Source organism: Ciona intestinalis, chromosome 7 (genome assembly GCF_000224145.3).
Source record: "Ciona intestinalis chromosome 7, KH, whole genome shotgun sequence".
In the NCBI taxonomy this organism is placed as follows: Eukaryota; Metazoa; Chordata; class Ascidiacea; order Phlebobranchia; family Cionidae; genus Ciona; species Ciona intestinalis.
Genome location: NC_020172.2, coordinates 4,170,795 through 4,188,437, shown reverse-complemented (window position 1 = coordinate 4,188,437; position 17,643 = coordinate 4,170,795). Strand labels below are relative to the sequence as shown.

Below are 17,643 nucleotides of genomic sequence, written 5' to 3'. Positions count from 1 at the left end.
AATTCCTGCATTCTGGGTCTTGGTGCAAAATCAACTCTGTCCATTATCAATAAAACATACTTTCAGAACATATTTTGCTTTTATGGAAAGAACATACAATGACAAAGCAGTAACAATTATAAAAAAGTAAAGAAATTTAGCAAAATGTTGTTGAGGAAAGTATTTCGACTGGTGCGTGCTTATTACTTTACCTTGTGCGAAAAAATTATATTTTTTAACAAAAATCAAGCACAGAAAGTAACTGAAAGTTATTAGTGAGAAAGGAACATTTATGACGGAAACTGAACAGTAGTGACAAAGAAACAAAAAGACAAAATTATGTCAAACCTATGTGTACCAAATTTGTTTTGAATATTTTCATAATTAGAAACTCTCTGGTATTGTGCTTTGTATTATGAAAGACCAAACTCTGTAAATGCCTCCTGGTTTTGTAATGAAGATAATAAAGCTACAAATAAATATGTGAACCAAGAATGGTTCTACACACAGTGGTTAGAACAGCGTTCAGTTTGAATATTTTTCTCCTTAGACAACTTAGTCCAAGACTGCATGCACTGTAAGTGGCCACCAAATGAACATGTTTGACAATATAAATAAAGTGTTTTGACAACTTTTTTACATAAAAAACAAAGCACTGGTGACTTGTGGTCCGGTTTAGATCTATGGTCACATGACCATGAGCAAGAGTTTGGCATCCTGCGTTGACACACCTTACAGCTTGTATGTATGGTGGAAGATGATGAAAGCATTCTAATTGACGGGAGTCGGCTTAACTTGATTACCTGCAATATTTACATTAAATGATTGGTTTTTAAACATAGCGTATGCTCTTTTATAAAAAAAACTTTTTTTATCAAAAAACGATAGCAAAGATCATGTTATCAAGCTGTTTAAAGAACGAAACGAAGGGAATTATCAGTAAAACAAGAGACATTAAAACACTGTATGAAATACTGCATATATCATACTGTTAACCATTAATGTTTGCGAAAACATTTTTAGAGCGATTGCAAGCAAAAAAGTTTGTAAACCCTTAAATAGGATACTGTTGTTATAAATTTAATGACCCCAAACACCTCGGATAAGTTATAACGCAATACCATACCTCTGCATGTTGTACAAATAGTTCATGTTTAAACAGTAGATCAAGGTACGAGTTAAACCAGTGTTCGGCCTCTGCTTCTGGTATTTCTAACGTAACATTAGTGGGGTAGGATGAGATTGCTACCAGGATTGAAACCGGGGTTTGTACATCACCACTTTCAGCAAGGTATCTAGTTAAGGTAAAAATAGTTACATTGACATGATGATAAAAATGCACAAATCTACCATATCTAGAATGCACACATATGTTACCGGTCTGATGCCGTGGCACAGTGGTAAACCAAAGGTTGTGGGTTCAAGGCTCGTCAATGCCAACATTGTGGTGATGTGTGTCTTTGAGCAGGACATTTAGCGGCAATTACTCCAAACCAGTGGTCAAAAAAGTTACCTAATTCCTAAGCTGGCACAAGATGTATGAAGCAGAACATTCGTGTTATAAAAACGGTCTCTTCATTCGTGTTATAAAAACTTTGCGCATATAGGTTCAATTATATAACAATTATTTATTCCCCTAGATTTTAAAAAGTTTCGGTCTATCATCTATGGACTCAAGTGTACTACGATCTTACCTTAACTCCTCTACAGTTGTTTGATTCCGAATATCATCTAAAGGAAGAGGCCACACGGATGGTTTTACTGATAGTTTCTTTCCTGTTGCGAGAGGATCAGAGTTCTGATCCATGGAAGTTGGTGTTGGGGGGGAAGATGAGTCTTGGGTTGAGGTTTGTGTTTCGTACCATCTTCCCCCGTGGGGCGTGATGATTTTCTGTTTTGGGGCTTCAGAGTCATTGGTCATGCCTGACGGAGCATCTATATGACCGAATAAAGCAATCGCTTCATTGTCAAGGTCCTGTGCAATTGGGAAAATACTTTTTTAAAGCCTAATAACCAAGTTAATAAAATTAACGTGGAAAGTCACTTATATATCCTTTAGTTAAGATGTGAGCACTTCATCCATCTACAGGTCATAACAACGGTGTACACCTCGTGCCAGCTTACGAGTTACCATGTATGTTATTTTGTAGGTGATTTTTCCCCCTTTTTTTATGTATGGCTGATAAATTGGACAACCCATTAGTGGTCACTGGGTTGAATCAATTGCGGTTAAGTGTTTTGCCCAAGAACACATACCCACTATGGTAGCAGCGACAAACTTTGAACCCATTACCTCTGGGTAAAGGCAGGCGCGCTAACAACTTTATACACATATACCCACAATGGTAGCAGTGATAAGCCATGCAGCTTACCTCTTTCTTTTCAAAAGCTTCAGTGGGTACCCTTCCCATTAATGACCATTCTTGTGTATACATGAAGTCTGCATCTGAAGTAGCACCACCCCATCTAATATTAAAACATAGTTGCTTAATAGGGAGCCCTTTAAAACTATTAAAATAGTGTGAAAATACAGAATAAACATAAGAAAACAACCAACCCCAAAGTTACATTCTTAATAACTATTTAGAGGCAATTTACAAGTGATAACTCTACAATATGAGTTTTAAGGTACTTGTGTTATAATGTCTTAATTTACTCTGTCAAGGACAGATAATAAGTAACTCATTAACGGTTTATACTTCAATGCGAATTATTTGCATGTGTTAGGGGGGCAATGACAGCATTACTCTGGGCATAAGCCAGGTATGCTTCCACTTTGCCACCACGTTATACTTAACACTTACAGGCCATTTTCATCATCAGAAATATAAAAGTCTGGTTCCGAGTGTCGTCCTCTTGCAATATCTGTGAGATAATCTTCCACCTGAATAAATGTAACTGATTTTACCCTCGCATGGCCGGAAACGACAGTCGTTATATCATGACTGAGAGGCGTTTTATTTCACACACCTCGTGCCAGCTTACCATGTATGTTATACTTTGCTGGTGACTATTTAAATTGCGTTAGTTGATAATTCAGACGACCTATTACTATTTTTGATTATTATAATTTATTTATTATGTGCATGATAATTTGGACAACTTTATGGGTGCTTATTTATTTTATATTGTGTATGGTTAATAATTTGGTCAACCCATTACCTCAAGTCTTCCTTCATCCGACTGAAACTCAGAGTCCGGATCAACACTTTGAACGTGAGGACTGCTAACTTCATCCTAAAATTATCTTGGATGTTATTTTGATGATTCAAACATTCTATTTTATGTGGGTGAGGTTCTTGTTTTGGGATTTAGGCCAAATTTGGCCCATTAACTCAACACCCAACAGTGATTCCAATAAAATGACAACAGTGTTTTGTAATCTTATTAAGATAAATACACAATATTATAACTTTATATTTACCTCTTCGAAACGATAGCAAAAATCATATTATTTAAAAAACGAATAAAGGGGACTTAACAGCAAAATGACAGTCCTTAAAATACGTTATGGATAAAAGGGTGTGGAAAGAGGTATGGTTCAAAACGTGGCTGTTAAACTCAATATAGTGCAGGTAGGCTATCTTTTTAACCAAACATGCGCTGAACAGTACGTGTGAAAAATTAAGTCAACTAAATGAGTAATTTTATGTAGTCAAGTCCTAATAACTGATTAATGTACTAACTATAGTTATTTAGCTAAATGACCCGGCCTAAAACAGCAAAGCACATAATAACTATAGGAGTGCATGAATAGGAGCTTAAGATAATGATAATTGGTTTATATTAAAAGTATTATTACTTACCGAATTTCTTTTTGTTTCATTTTCCGTTCTTTTTGTTCCATCAAGTGTTGCATCTGAACATGTTTTGGGCACAGGAAAAAAATTGGACGTCATTTTCTGTTTTAGCAAAACAACACTATTGTAGAACTCTGCCAGTATTAACCATACACGAGATACGCTAAATTCACCCAACTTGGCAGCCACATTAGAGTTATGCTCACACAGTTTACGAAATGACATATCGTTTTCTGGACCATTAAGTAGATAATGCTTTGCAGCATAAACAAAACCATCATCTACAAATGTTTCGGATATGATTTCATCCATAGTCTGCGAAGTCTGGTTTATTTCTTGCGTACTATCGTGAGTTTTCAGCGTAGAATTGTTGGTGAAAGAATTGAGATGCGAACGAGCGTGTAAAAACAACTGTAGCTGGTGATTATTTGCTGTAGGTGAGGCAGGAGCAGAACCCGCCCATTCTGGATCTTGCTTGCCGACACCCCAACCAAAAAGTCCTGGCAACTTATTTTGCCCCGAGCCTGTAGGACTCTGAGCCCTTGCTGGGATATTTGAGTCTTCACCAGCAAAAAGAACTAGCCCTCGTGAACCAACGTCTAATCCTCTAGTTTTGATTTTTTTCCAAGGTTGAATTGCATCCTGCATAGCATGCATCACTAGTGTTCCGTCTTTTGAACATGAAAATAAAACTTCTGGATCATTTTGTTTCCAAGCAATTCCGGTTGTCACATCATTGTGCTCCTAAAATATTCTTATTTTATTGAAAAAGAAAGATTTTTTAATTTAAATAATTTGTTTTTTGTTTTTTTGATTTTAAAAACAAGTATTACCCTGTTTGGGTTTAGGCGAGATTTGGCCCATTAACCCTATTTGAATTGGTGGTGTACCTCAGTCTTATAATTTGATCTAGTTAGGGGTTATTTATAGGTAGGGGCTGGTGGTTATATGAGTTTACGTTTAGCAGATAATATAGGGGAAGGATTCTTTACCAGCACCTAATATTTACCTCAAAATAAGCGTAAGGTACAAATCTTCTGCGAAGATCCCACACATTTACACTGAAGTCCAACATCATAGATACAGTGGCTAACTGATCCTTGTGAGAAGGACGCCATCTAACTGCAGAAACTGAGGTAGATGTCGGAATATTGGAAATCTGTTTGTTGTGAGAAGTACCTGTTTCCCATACCTAGGTAGAAAGTGAAATACTTTACTTGTCTACCATTTTTTTGTCTTTTTTTGTCGAAAATCGCAGCAGTGGTAAAGTGGTTAGCGTGCCTACCTTTACCCTGAGGTTATTGGTTCAAGGCTGGTCACTGCTACCATTGTAGGTGTATATCTTAAGCAAGACAGTTAACGGCAATTTCTCCTACAGTGCACACTAATGGGTTGTCTTAATTGTGTCTTAATTCAGCCATACATAAAAACAATCATCAACAAAGTTACATACGTGGTTACACATTTTCCCACAATGCAAAGGTAAACAATTAAATTTCATTCAACTCTACCTTAACAATATTATCCCTCCCTCCTGTAGCAATCTTATTCCTTTCATCTTCATCTGGATGCCAGTTAAGTGTGTATACCGAGCCTTTGTGTGCAAGGAACTGACTGAGATAGGTTTTGCTTTGACGATAATCCCAAATCTGTTTATACATATATATATATATATACATATATATATATATCTATATATATATACATATAAAATTAAGAAATACATTTTTATTAATTAATCTAAAAGAAGATTTTTTTTAATAGAGGAATTTATATAATAAAAGTATAATATAATAAAAAAAAGTTTAAACAATGTACACACATTCTAACACATACATTTTTGTTTTTTTATTGTATTTAAAGACCTGAATTTTACATTAAACATTTCCAAAGCCATTAAAAAAATTTTTTTTTTACAAGTTTCACAACATACCAGTAAGTTAAAACATGCAGTATTAGGGGCTTATTTACTCCATTATCCTTGTTTACACTCACTTGAACACTCCCATTATCAAAACTAGCGGCAAACATGAAATAATGAAATGGACTGAACTCCACGCTCCTAACACCATCTGCTTTACTTTGAAACATTCCAGTACTTTCTTTTTTACGCAGATCAAACATTCTCATTGTACAGTCCTGTTAAAATACAAACGTTGACATATAGTACTGTAGAAAGATGGGACACCTTTAACACATAATATCCAAAATTCCGAATAACCTGATTAGTTTTTGAACAGTTTACAGCAGTCTATGGTAGTTGTGGGGTTTTATAATTCTGTAAATATTCTTCATATTTTTGAGCAGCAACAGTTTATACACATAGATAGAAATACTACCTGAGAACCACTGAGTAAGCGAGTGGACTCTTTTGGATGAATTGAGATTTTTGTGACAGTTCGTCTATGATCTGACAGCACAGCAAGTTGCTTGTTTCGACCCACAGCATTCAAGTCCCACACCACGATAGCTCCGTTTGTTGCAGCTGTTGCGATTAGATTTTCATCCTTTGAACTCCACACTACATCAGAGCTACTCATATTAAGCCCCTGCGAAAAGACCAAAAAATAACAATTATATATATATATTCACAAAGTTATATATGTGGTAATTTGTAAGCTGGCACGAGGCAAATGAAACAGGACACCAGCGCTTAAATTATAATGATTGAATTTTTTATATAATATAGCTGACAATTCAAGAACCCATTAGAAACCGAGTTAGAGCAATTAGCGTTAAGTGTCTTGCCTAGAAACACATACGCCTACAATGGTAACAACGGCAAGCCTTGATCGCATAACCTCTCTGGTAAAACTAAAAGCAGGCATGCTAACCATTGCACCACTGTGTTGAACGAAAAACATAAAATTCATAGGGTTGTATGAAATACTATAAACATCTGATTCCCTTTCTGATGAACGAAATATAGAAACAACATTTACTTATTTTTATATTTGGTTTTTATAGTTATGCTACCTTTCACATGGCAATTCTGCTGCTGGTGACCAGTTAAAACACATGCATCATAAAAATTTCACCTGTTTTCTACCCATGTGCAAGTTTGCAATTTCTTTTAATTGATTTTGTGGTTCTGCTTCGTAAATCTTCAGCAACGCCCTGCCAGCGACCACAATTTTGTTGCTGTTTTGGCACAAGCTCAATGCATTTATAGCACTTCCAACATTAACACTTGTTGTGTATTTGGCTAATGCCATGTTAGAGTTTCCAGGTGGCTCCATATTTAAATCTGAATCGGTAAATATCTTAGTTTCATTTCTAACGAAATCTACCACTCTAAAATCCATTCTGTCATGATTCTGCTGCGAAACCAATATATGATATCTATTTGCAAAACAGTTATATATATGATATCTACTATGTGCGAAACACTAATCTGTAATTTTGACAGAAATCAAAAAAAAACATTTGAAAAATGTGTTGCCAAATGAAATATTAACGAACAAGAGAGAGCTATAATATATGGACATATTGAAAGAAAGGCAATTCGCTATTACGTATTTTACAACGAAAGGAAATGTAGCCCCCACTGAATAAACAGGTTTGCTGGTTGGGTTGAATAACTCCCTATCCGACTTTATATGCAGGCTTTAGCGGGGTGCTATATCCAAAGAGATTAAAACCAATCTCTTTGGCTATATCTACTGTAGTAGTAATAAATAGTGGTTCACGATACAGTACCTTGCAAAAGCTTACTTGACTCGTAAGAGCCCGCCATGCACCTAAACTGACCTCGAGGTCTCAGTGCTGATAGCGGCGTTAGTTGGGCAGTTCTCGTTATCGTTTTTTAGTTATGGTGTTAAGGAAAGGGCGAATTATATACCAGACCGAATCACGTGACAGCAGTGTGACGTCATACGATAAAAGGGAGACGATTTGGGCCTGAACGGGGTATCGTTAACCTCGTTTGACGGGGGGTCTGTTTTCATGAGAATAAAGTCTCCCATGAGATAAGTATCCGCAGTGTTGACATTGATTAATGAAGTATTGTGATTGGGTAATGTGACGTCACTCTAAGCGTCGAGTTTCAACAAAACACACACTAGTTTTGATAACATCATATACACGACTACCCAAATTTTAATGGGATTATGTATTCAAACGATTACCTGCATAACACATCTTGTTTAGTATTGGTTTGTCATATTCATAAATGCAAAAATTACAACTTGCGAACCTTGAATCCGCAACCTCCGCGCTTTTCACTAAGCCACTGCGCCGCACAATAAAAATCGACTTATAAATGCAACAATATCTCCAACACAGCCACATGGGTATATAAATGACAAAAAATAACGGATTAAAATAAATGAAATTCAGGCGGCGATGAAGCGCATGATACAAAACACCTTTTTTATAAGGAGTGTCGTTTTCACAACGACGAAGGAATTAAACAAGTTACATTCTAGTTTAAGTTACATTCTTGTTTAAGTAAGCGGACGAAGCAGGAGGAAACAAGAAAAAGGAAACAATTGATATTTAGGTCGAACTGCAACAATACACGAAAATAATTCACACATATCCGCCACATATCCGTCCGCACAGCAACGCTGAATTTACTCGATGTATAACGAAGGATATTGTACGCTAGCAACTGAAGCTATATTTCTAGTTTATATTTTGTCTTAGTGTATAATCAACAGTCCTACACCATGCACCAAACACAATAAATGTATCGCCTGGCAGAATCTACACATATTGACAATGCCTGGATTAACTATGGCGCAAATAATTCTGAATACGTGTATACCAAAAATGCACCAGCAGCGATCTATTTAAATCCGTGCAGTCAGAAATCGTTGATTATCTTGATCATTTTGTTCGTCATTTGTAATAACAGCATTTGTGACGTCTCTTATTTTGAAGCAGGGTATACTGAAGACACTGGTGGAAAAACGGTTGGTTAATTTCAGTTGAAATTTAACTTACAATTCATTAGAACGTCAGGCGTTTATAATATTTGCTTGCAGTAGTGTATAGGGTAAGATGGGATAACATTAGCACCTAATTTTTTTCCTGATTCTATTTTGAACAATTAACAACGCTATTTTCGAGGACTACCTCTGTAAAAAATGAACTTTTTACTATCAAATGGGACGGGAATAGAGAATGAATTTCTTATCTAAGTCCATTTTACTTCAAATACACAAAATATATACCAAATGTTTTAATACCTTTTCATAGCAAGCGCTTCGTCAACGGTTTGAGGCAAATTTTCGGTTTGAATCGCAGGAAGTCTAAACAACACAGCCGTTGTTGAGCCCAAAGCAGCGACGGCCACTGCAATGGAAGGCACAACAGAACTCCCTGATCCACCTGGTTTACAAGTGTTGCGATAAAATTTTAACTGATTTAAGATCTTTCCGTTTATTTTTATCTGTATCTGCATGTCTTATGATTTTACAGCAGTATTCTATTTTAAAACAACAAATACAGAACTCTATAGGTCATTGTCGCCTATCTTTTTTTTTCTAACATGTGTCTTGTTCAAACCCATACTATCTTTATATAGCATAGTAATAATACCGAGCTTCAAATCATGCCTTTTGCAAATATATAAAAAAAATAAAATGTGTTGATTTTAAAGTTGAGTTTGGGACAGAGTTGACAAATACATAAACTTTCAAAAAAACAAACATATTCTATTTACCTGCATGCATAACAAATGGAGATATAATACTCCCGATTCTACCACCCGCCGATGAAATACCGGTAGCAAAGTTGCGAATGCATGTGGGGAAGAGTTGTGGTGTGTAAACAAAGATAATGTTAAAGCAGATTGATGTGCATAGTTTACAAAACATGGTCGATATTGTAACGACGACTGGATTCCCTATAATATAACACATAACGATTAAAATCAAACCCAAACATAAATAACAGGGCGGGGGAAGATGGGACTTCTTTAGCACATAGTATCCAAGTATTCCAATCGTGTTTTAAATAATTAACAACGGTCTATAGAAGTCGTGAGTATATAGTTTTATAATTCTTTAAATTTTCTTTGTTTACTACTAAATGGGACGAGAAAATAGAGTTAAAAGGTGTCCCATCTTCCCCCACCGTACTGTATATTTTGTAAGTATATTTATGCAATCGACCTTTTATAATAGCTATTTAAAGTAAGAAACACATTTTTACAATATTTTTTGGTAATAGTACGCGTCCCTAAAGACCCAGTTTGTACTGTAGTCGTCTTTTGCGAGACCACCCACAAATTCACTGAGTTACAGTTACGATATAAATGTAAACAGATTTTTATCATAGGTCAAAGCAATAACTGCCTCGTCCTACCTTAAAACTAATCGCGTGGCCACGCAATCCTAAAGCTGCTTTCGCAACACAAAAACAAATCACAGTTGTAGAAATTAAAACTTACGCTGAAGCGCAAGAGAAACTGCGTCCTTGATTATGAAGAGGAAAACAAATAACTATAGAAGCGTATGCACAATAAAACGATCTAACACAAGTGCATGTAAAACGTCACATGTACATGACACTGCCCGTATACACACAATTAAACCTTTTTACTTACATAGTGCGAACAGTGGTGTTACTGCAAGTACAACAGCTCCTATACACAAGATTGCGCAGTAGCAGTCTCTGCATCCCCATTTGGAAACAACGAAGAAATATAACAACACCCCGACAATTTCTGCTATTCCACCGTACAGCATATTCAGGAAGCGATCACCAGTAAGATTGTTAGTATTCAGCGCTATTGCATAATACATAACATTCACAACAGCCCTGGAAAACAAGAGAGCATAGCATTAATGAATAAGGACGTATTACACGATAAAACATCGTAATATCTTATGTAAGCTTGTTTGGTGGGATAATAACGGTATAATACAATTGATCTCTACAGTGCCTTGTTAAGTGGGGTACATATAGTGGGTGGGGTAACATGGGACAGGTTTTTATTCAGTTTTAACGTCCCATTTGGTAGTAAACTAATAATATTTACAGAATTAGCGCGTTCTAAATGTTGTAAACGCGATCAGGAATTACGGGATATTATGTGCTAACGGTATCCTATCTCACCCCACATTACTACAGGTGACCAAAAAAAAAACAGTATACCAAAATAGTTGGTAAAATAAAGAATGCTCGTACCATCCAGATGTTATTACCACCAGTCTCCATATCAAGCTTGGATGTTTTAACATTTCCCGCATAGTGTTCCATACGGTTGAAATTGCTTCAATTTTTTTCCTACTTTCAATTTGTTCAGACTTGGTGGTATCAGTATGTGATTCTTTGTTTATTTTTCTAATTTTCGCGAAAACCTTTTTCGCACTTTGAATTTTACCTGTAGCAAGAAGCCACTTTGGAGACTCGTCCAACCACCTTAAGAATTAGGAGCATTAATATTACCTTGTGTACAATGCGGAGCATTACTATAGTTTTAAATTGTACGTGATGCCATCATGCATCTCGTACCAGCGCTTATGGGTTAGCGAGTACTCTACGCGAGTACACACAAATTTGCATACGTGGTAACTCGTAAGCGGGCAGGAGGTGTATTAAACAGAACACGTGTGTTATAACGACTGTCGTTTTCGGCCACGTGAGAATAAACCAATTACATTTATAGAACTCGGTATTACGATTATTAAACATGCGCTCATGTTGGCAACAATACCAGTCAGCATTGTAGGGAGTTTGTCAATAAAAACCCTATACTATACTATATGGCCTATAACATGGTGTTATGCTTACCAGAAGCATGTCGAGTTTAGTCGACCGTTGTAGTAGATGGGTTAATTAATATTATGCTAATTAGTTTTATACGTGCTCACTCATTAGAGTTTTTCTCTTGTATTTACCAGAAATATGGGATGTACAGAATATTGATCATTCCACTGAAGCGTAAGAACCATCTCCAATCACGCAAGAAATATGCACTCGCTGGTACTGTCAAGTAACCAATGGAAAAACCAAGCTCCAGAAATAAATAAACATAATATCGGTGACTCTGGGGTAAAATCTCACACCCTGCAAGATTAAAAAAGAAACTTTTTTGATGATTTTAGTTAAAGTGATTAGGAAATAAAAAGAAATTAAAACAATAAAAGTATCCTAATAAAACAAGTTTTCGATGTTTTTACCTAAAGTGATCAGGTAGTATGACAAAACTAAAGTAGAAAATATATATATTTTTAAAGATCATATCTTATTGGATACATTTTGTATCTTATATACGTGTTCTTTCATTACAGCATTGCTCTCCTGTTTCATAGACACTTTGCCCTTTTTTATGAGTTACCACGTCTAGCAAATATTTTAGTGATTATTTGAGGACCAGCTCATATCCAAACTATAAAAATTCTATAATACCTAGAATAACAGCTGTCGTAAAATTGATCAGGTTTGCTCCGCCAGAAAGAAACATCATTGTACCATAAGTGATCAGACTCTCACTGAAGCTCATTATAACACAAGACAAGCATTGAATGAAGGTGAATACGAGAAATATAGGTTTTCGTCCATACCTGAATACATGTGCATATGGATAAATGTATCCTGCTTTATTCTCGAATGATAAGGCTGCGGTATTCGTTACAATACAGGTGTTTGCAAACAATTAAAAGAATATTTACAGAATTATACAATCGTAACCCCGCGTCTCTAAAATAGCACTGTTGGTTGTTAAAAACAAAACTAGGAAATATGGGATATAGGTGATAACGGTATCTTATTCTACAGTGTCATAAACCCGTGTGGCACCGGTGAAAAATATCTCTTTTATCGCTTACCTGTCTGATAAATAACTGCCGAATAATGAAACGACGAGATTGCCGGCGAAATAAATAGAAACCATCAACGGCTGAACCCACGCGTTTTCACACACCAATTGAAACTGAAACGAAATATTGTTTTAATTTTCTATAACTACATTTGAACTAAGGACAATATGCGACAGTTTTTTTCTCTTTTCTTGTCTCATTTGGTAGTGAACAAAGGACAGTTAAAGAGTTATGTAAGCGTAGCCTGAGTGATCTAAAAGAGTGTTGTTAACTGATTAAAATACCATTAGAACATATTGGATATTATGTGTTAAAGGTGTTCCATATTACCCCACAGTACTATACCTCTGTGGTGGCCGATGTTTCAACTCCCTCGAAATGGAACTTTTTACATTGTACTGCATCATCTTTACCTATATATTCGTTGATAAGAAATACATGGAAACGTTTAAAAGCTAATACTAACGACTGCACCTTCTCGCAACGCTAGTACGCATGCGCAGAAGGTAGGAACAAATACTACAGACTGCCTTTTGTTCAGCCCTATGTTAAATACGTTCCGGTCTCTACTTTGACAGGCTGGATGCATACGCTTTCTGAATAGGATCGTGCGGATCGGAAAATTGTTGGACCTATACCGGGAAACGGTCGTTTCGGACTGAAACTCAATCATATCAATAACACAAATTTTATTTTGTTTTTATCCATACCTGACTGTATAAGTGAAATATTCATTTTATTTCTAACATTGTACATCGAACATGAGCTTCTAACAATGCCACCATTACTGTCTTCAATCCACGGTACAGTTGCATTAAGATGACTCTTGTTCAGATTGTTTAAATTTTCCTGCGTATTCACATATAGTATATTTATTTTGAACAAAATCCAATTATTTTGTTTTGGCAGAAAGGCTAAAATTTATAGCACGGGTCTGTATTAGACCCATGGCAAAGGATATTGCGTGGTTTTCAAAAACAAGTATATGTTTGCCGGGAAAATTTTACACCTACGTTTTCTATTTCTATTACGTTACTTGTAAATAATTAAACATAAAAGGCTACCGTAATCAAAGCGACTTATAAATAACCTGAATTTCGCTTATGTCGCAGTGCAGAGGTGGTTGGTAGTGTAGAACAACACTTTGCAGCATTATATACGGGTTTGAAATGCTCGAAAATAAAAGCAGAAGAAGCAATCGCTTGTTGTAGTAACTCAGTTTCTTTTTGGATTTATTCTCAGTGTCATACTCGTTTGACTCCATGACTAAACTTTAGCCTGCTGCAGCTGAAATGTGGCAAAGTGTTTGTATATTGGTTATATTAGGGTGTGGATGAAGACGGGGACACCTTTTCATTCTGTTTTCTCGTAGGCTACATTTTGGTGGTGAACAAAGAACATCCAAAGAATTATGAAACCGTATCCTCCCGACTTTCATAGACCGTTGTTATTAATATATATTTTATTTAAACACGATCAGGATATTTGGATATTATGTGCTGAAGTTATCCCATTTTTCCTCACACTGTTTATTACAGAATTTCCTTTAATAATCTGTCTTCTAACGGCCTACCGCTCGTCACAACACAACTGAATACAATAAACCATAGAGTGTTGGTGTAATAGTATGCTAGTCAGATCACGTGACCATTCCTCGCGTATGAGTGCACGGATATTATTCGCCTGACCGTTAGCCGAACTTAAATTAATACAAAAAAAACTTACCTACAGTTTTGACTGCAGCTCTTTACAGATAAGTTAAAACAACAACTTTATTTCAATTATGATCTCTTTGTAGATATAGTACAATGGGGGAAGATATAGGACACTTAAGCACATATTGCCAAATATTTCCAAAATCAAAATAGATGACGGTTTTTGGTAATACCACGAATTAGTACTATCATTCCTTTATTAATTGACAAAAAATTAATAAAATATAATAAAACACACGAGGAGTTATTTAGCGCACAAAATTGTGTTGAGTGCATCAGATATTTTGGAACGGTTCGTTTCGTGACAAGGCGCGATTTGTCTGGATCACAAACTTTCCGTTTCCTAAACACCATACATGAGAAATTGAATATTTTGTCGGTTTTATGTCAAAACAACAAACACGATCAGAGAAACATCGATCAACCTTTGCAATTGTTAGTCGAACATTTAAGCGTACATAATTGTAGCCTATGGTTAGTATATAGTAGGGTGGAGTAAGATGGGACACCTATAGCACATACTATTTTAATACCCTGATCGTGTTTTAAACAAATAACAACGGTCTATGGGAGTCGTGAGAATACGGTTTCATAATTCTTTGAAATTTTTTCGTTTACTACTAAATGCGACAAGAAAATAGAATGAAAAGGTGTCCCATCTTCCCCCACCCTACTATATGGTTTACCGGTCAAACCTTTTATCAAAAACGTTAGTTTTTTATCCGTAAACTACCAGCCTGTTTTCAACGAATTTATAAAAGAATATATAGTTCGAAATCATGTTTTTATTCATAAATCAGTTTGTTCGCTTTGATAAACTTTCCCGTTCTTTGTAATGGAGACAGGAAAGACGAAATAAGTTTTATTTAATGTGCGTTCAGTTCGACTAACATACGGTTTCTGTTTTTACGCGCTCACAGCAGGTTACATTAGCGTTAAACCAAACATGCTCTTATACTTACCTTTGGATTTGCTAGCGGAGGTCCGTGTTAAATCCAAGTAGAAACACATGATTCCAAACTCCTTTGGTCGCTTTAAAGCTCTTGCAATACGAATTGAACACGTTCTTGAAATCTTTAATTCGATTTGGAGTAAAAAAGATAAAACAACCACAAGACATTGATTACAGCACCAAAACAGAGGTAGAACTGAAACGTCACTTGGAGGCTGCGGCTTGGTACGCTGACGTGACGAAACAGAAGTATAGTGGGGTGGAGTAACATGGGACATATTTTTCAATCTTATTTCAGTCCCATTTGGTAGTAACCAATGGAAATTTACAGACACAGAATTGTATAGTTGTAGCTCCGCGACTCTGATAGAGTGTTGTTAATTATTTAAAACACGATCAGGAAATATGGTATTGAGTGTTAATGGTATCCCACATAGTACTATACAATCAATATTTACTTAGAGAGGAAAAGTAAAGAAAACTAAACGGTAGAGTAATTTTTTGGTATCGTATAATTAGGAAATAAATAACATTTATGTCGCTTTATTAACAGTATATTTAATATTCATGCTTGGGACTTTAGAAGTGAAATTGATAAAAGATAAGAATAATCTAAATTTTATTAGATAAAATAATTAATATGGTGTGATTACTAAGAATTGAGTTGCAATCTTTCTTTCAGCCAATTCTGAATATCAGTAAAACATTTGATTCTATCTTCTTGTAGTTCATGGACCAAATCATGACGACATAGTTCATATATCTGGAAAAATGAATGAATGTAAATTGATTTGTCCTTGAGTGGCTGGGTAATGGCATAATACCACGGTTGTTCTGTTTCATAGACATTGTGTCCAGTTACAAGTTACACTTTATTCAAAGCCTAGAGCAGCCACTAATATGTGTACGTATGTGCCTTTGAGCAAAAACAGTAATTGCTGCAATACAGTTATCATGAATAAAAAATACAGTATTCGTTCAGCAGTTGTTGAAAAGATTTTTTTTTCGAGGTTGTTGAAATTCAATTCATTTAGAGGTTGTTGAAAACAAGAGGTGTATGAAATAGGACACCATGGTAAAACTTCTTAAGTTGCCTGGTGCGGCAGTGTAAACAAGTGAAATGTACTGAATCATACATTCCTACATCCTACCTTTAAAGTTTTATCTTCGCTTTTAGCAACCCTATGTATCAACTTTGATGCTTCAACACTGCATGTGGAATCATCCCCACCATGCAAGGTAATGAATGGGCACGTAAATTGTGGCATCACTACTTCTAACTGCTCTCCAATGCGTAGAAGTTGTAATGCCATTTCACTTTTCACATCACAGCTTTTTAGCGGATCTTCTTGGCTAATTTTTATCTACAAATACATCAGTTTGGATCAGAGTTTTTTTTGCAAAACTATTCTGCCTAGAATTAAAAAAATTCGAATTCTCGCAGTGGCATTAATTTTACAAAACTATACAAAACTCCCAAAACATAACATTTTTAGAAAAAAAAACCCTTCATGCCAACAACACCCCCCCCCCTTTTCACCTTGATTGACATATACCTTGGTACAATGATAATAAAATAAAACAAAGTTCAATGAAAATGACCTAATCTACAAAAAACAATAAACTAATCATTGTGTTTATAAAAAAATACAACAGCATACCTCATCCTGGTCCCTTGAACCCCTTGATTCTGGTAGTGAAGTTAGAACAACATTAGGCAGCAAATATGCAGCCATTTTTACCAAGACCCTCTGAACAAAAAGGACAAAAAAGTTTTTTTACTGCTTGCTATAAAGTATTGCTACATAAACTGATTTTTTCATTTTTACAAAGTTTAAAAAACACGCCAAAAACATATTACTTTGTTAACAGTAAACCATAATATACAAAGTTGTTTACAATCACAGTATATGCTTTCTTCTAAAATTGTCCACAGATACAAACAACCAGTATAATACCTGTATGTGGTGTTACAATATAGGATGGTTAAACATATCACCTAAAAAAGTATTAATATTATTTTGATTTACCAAGACTTGTTTTTTTTTAGCGTAGCATAAAACGAAAGTCGTTATAAGTTCAACATGAATGGTTTGTTTCCAACACCTCCTGCCAGCTTATTAATTACAATGTATGTAACTGTGTGGTTGATTATGCCACTGCGCCAAACATATTATGCAAACCCAAATCCCTTACCCTGAATGAAGATTGTAATCCAGGATCTATTAACAACATTGGTCCAACTAGAATAACTCCTTTGAACAAGGTTGGTTTTGCATGTGCAGCAAGTACAGCTAATGCTCCTCCCTGCGTGATAACTACTTATAGTCATGTGTAAGTAGGTTAAACACAAAAATATTTGGCAAGTTTTTAACACTGTATATTTTAACTATTACATATATAATAGGAATATATATATTTATATA

The 17,643-nt window shown here is 35.4% G+C and overlaps 3 protein-coding genes across 3 annotated transcripts in view; all 3 read right to left on the bottom strand.

Annotated features, from left to right (window-relative positions):
- Positions 1–60: 60 nt before the first annotated feature.
- LOC100182153 (GATOR complex protein WDR24-like) overlaps positions 61–17,643 on the bottom strand; it is a 20,133-nt gene continuing 2,550 nt past the window's right edge. The window contains exons 2-13 of the mRNA XM_002130231.5: positions 6,818–7,073; positions 6,119–6,328; positions 5,775–5,918; positions 5,291–5,428; positions 4,789–4,971; positions 3,786–4,523; positions 3,142–3,216; positions 2,784–2,863; positions 2,352–2,445; positions 1,674–1,954; positions 1,106–1,274; positions 61–782 (exon numbers count right to left, since the gene is read on the bottom strand). Of these exons, the coding sequence (XP_002130267.2) occupies positions 480–782; positions 1,106–1,274; positions 1,674–1,954; positions 2,352–2,445; positions 2,784–2,863; positions 3,142–3,216; positions 3,786–4,523; positions 4,789–4,971; positions 5,291–5,428; positions 5,775–5,918; positions 6,119–6,328; positions 6,818–7,018 (2,616 nt within the window). The 5' untranslated portion in view covers positions 7,019–7,073 and the 3' untranslated portion in view covers positions 61–479. The remainder of the gene's footprint in view (positions 783–1,105; positions 1,275–1,673; positions 1,955–2,351; positions 2,446–2,783; positions 2,864–3,141; positions 3,217–3,785; positions 4,524–4,788; positions 4,972–5,290; positions 5,429–5,774; positions 5,919–6,118; positions 6,329–6,817; positions 7,074–17,643) is intronic.
- Positions 7,876–13,985, bottom strand: LOC101242185 (solute carrier family 22 member 5-like). The gene is made up of 11 exons (XM_004226174.4): positions 13,641–13,985; positions 13,261–13,399; positions 12,896–12,963; positions 12,560–12,663; positions 12,141–12,295; positions 11,630–11,798; positions 10,917–11,150; positions 10,333–10,547; positions 9,448–9,630; positions 8,972–9,113; positions 7,876–8,681 (listed from the first exon to the last, which is right to left on the bottom strand). The coding sequence occupies exons 1-11, from the start codon at positions 13,812–13,814 to the stop codon at positions 8,573–8,575; spliced, it is 1,692 nt and encodes a 563-aa protein (XP_004226222.2). The 5' UTR covers positions 13,815–13,985; the 3' UTR covers positions 7,876–8,572.
- LOC104265826 (monoglyceride lipase-like) overlaps positions 15,326–17,643 on the bottom strand; it is a 4,511-nt gene continuing 2,193 nt past the window's right edge. The window contains exons 5-8 of the mRNA XM_009860709.3: positions 17,414–17,524; positions 16,879–16,968; positions 16,369–16,581; positions 15,326–15,980 (exon numbers count right to left, since the gene is read on the bottom strand). Coding sequence (XP_009859011.1) covers positions 15,870–15,980; positions 16,369–16,581; positions 16,879–16,968; positions 17,414–17,524 — 525 coding nt within the window. The 3' untranslated portion in view covers positions 15,326–15,869. The remainder of the gene's footprint in view (positions 15,981–16,368; positions 16,582–16,878; positions 16,969–17,413; positions 17,525–17,643) is intronic.

Bases quoted from the DNA above. Each gene is read 5' to 3' on its own strand.
- LOC101242185 (XM_004226174.4), bottom strand. From the start codon at position 13,814: ATGGAGTCAAACGAGTATGACACTGAGAATAAATCCAAAAAGAAACTG. The intron at 11,151-11,629 runs GTAAATACAAGA...CTAATTCTTAAG, and splicing joins CTGTACATCCCATATTTCTG to GTGGTTGGACGAGTCTCCAA. The intron at 8,682-8,971 runs GTATTAAAACAT...TTTTTCCACCAG, and splicing joins GAAGCGCTTGCTATGAAAAG to TGTCTTCAGTATACCCTGCT.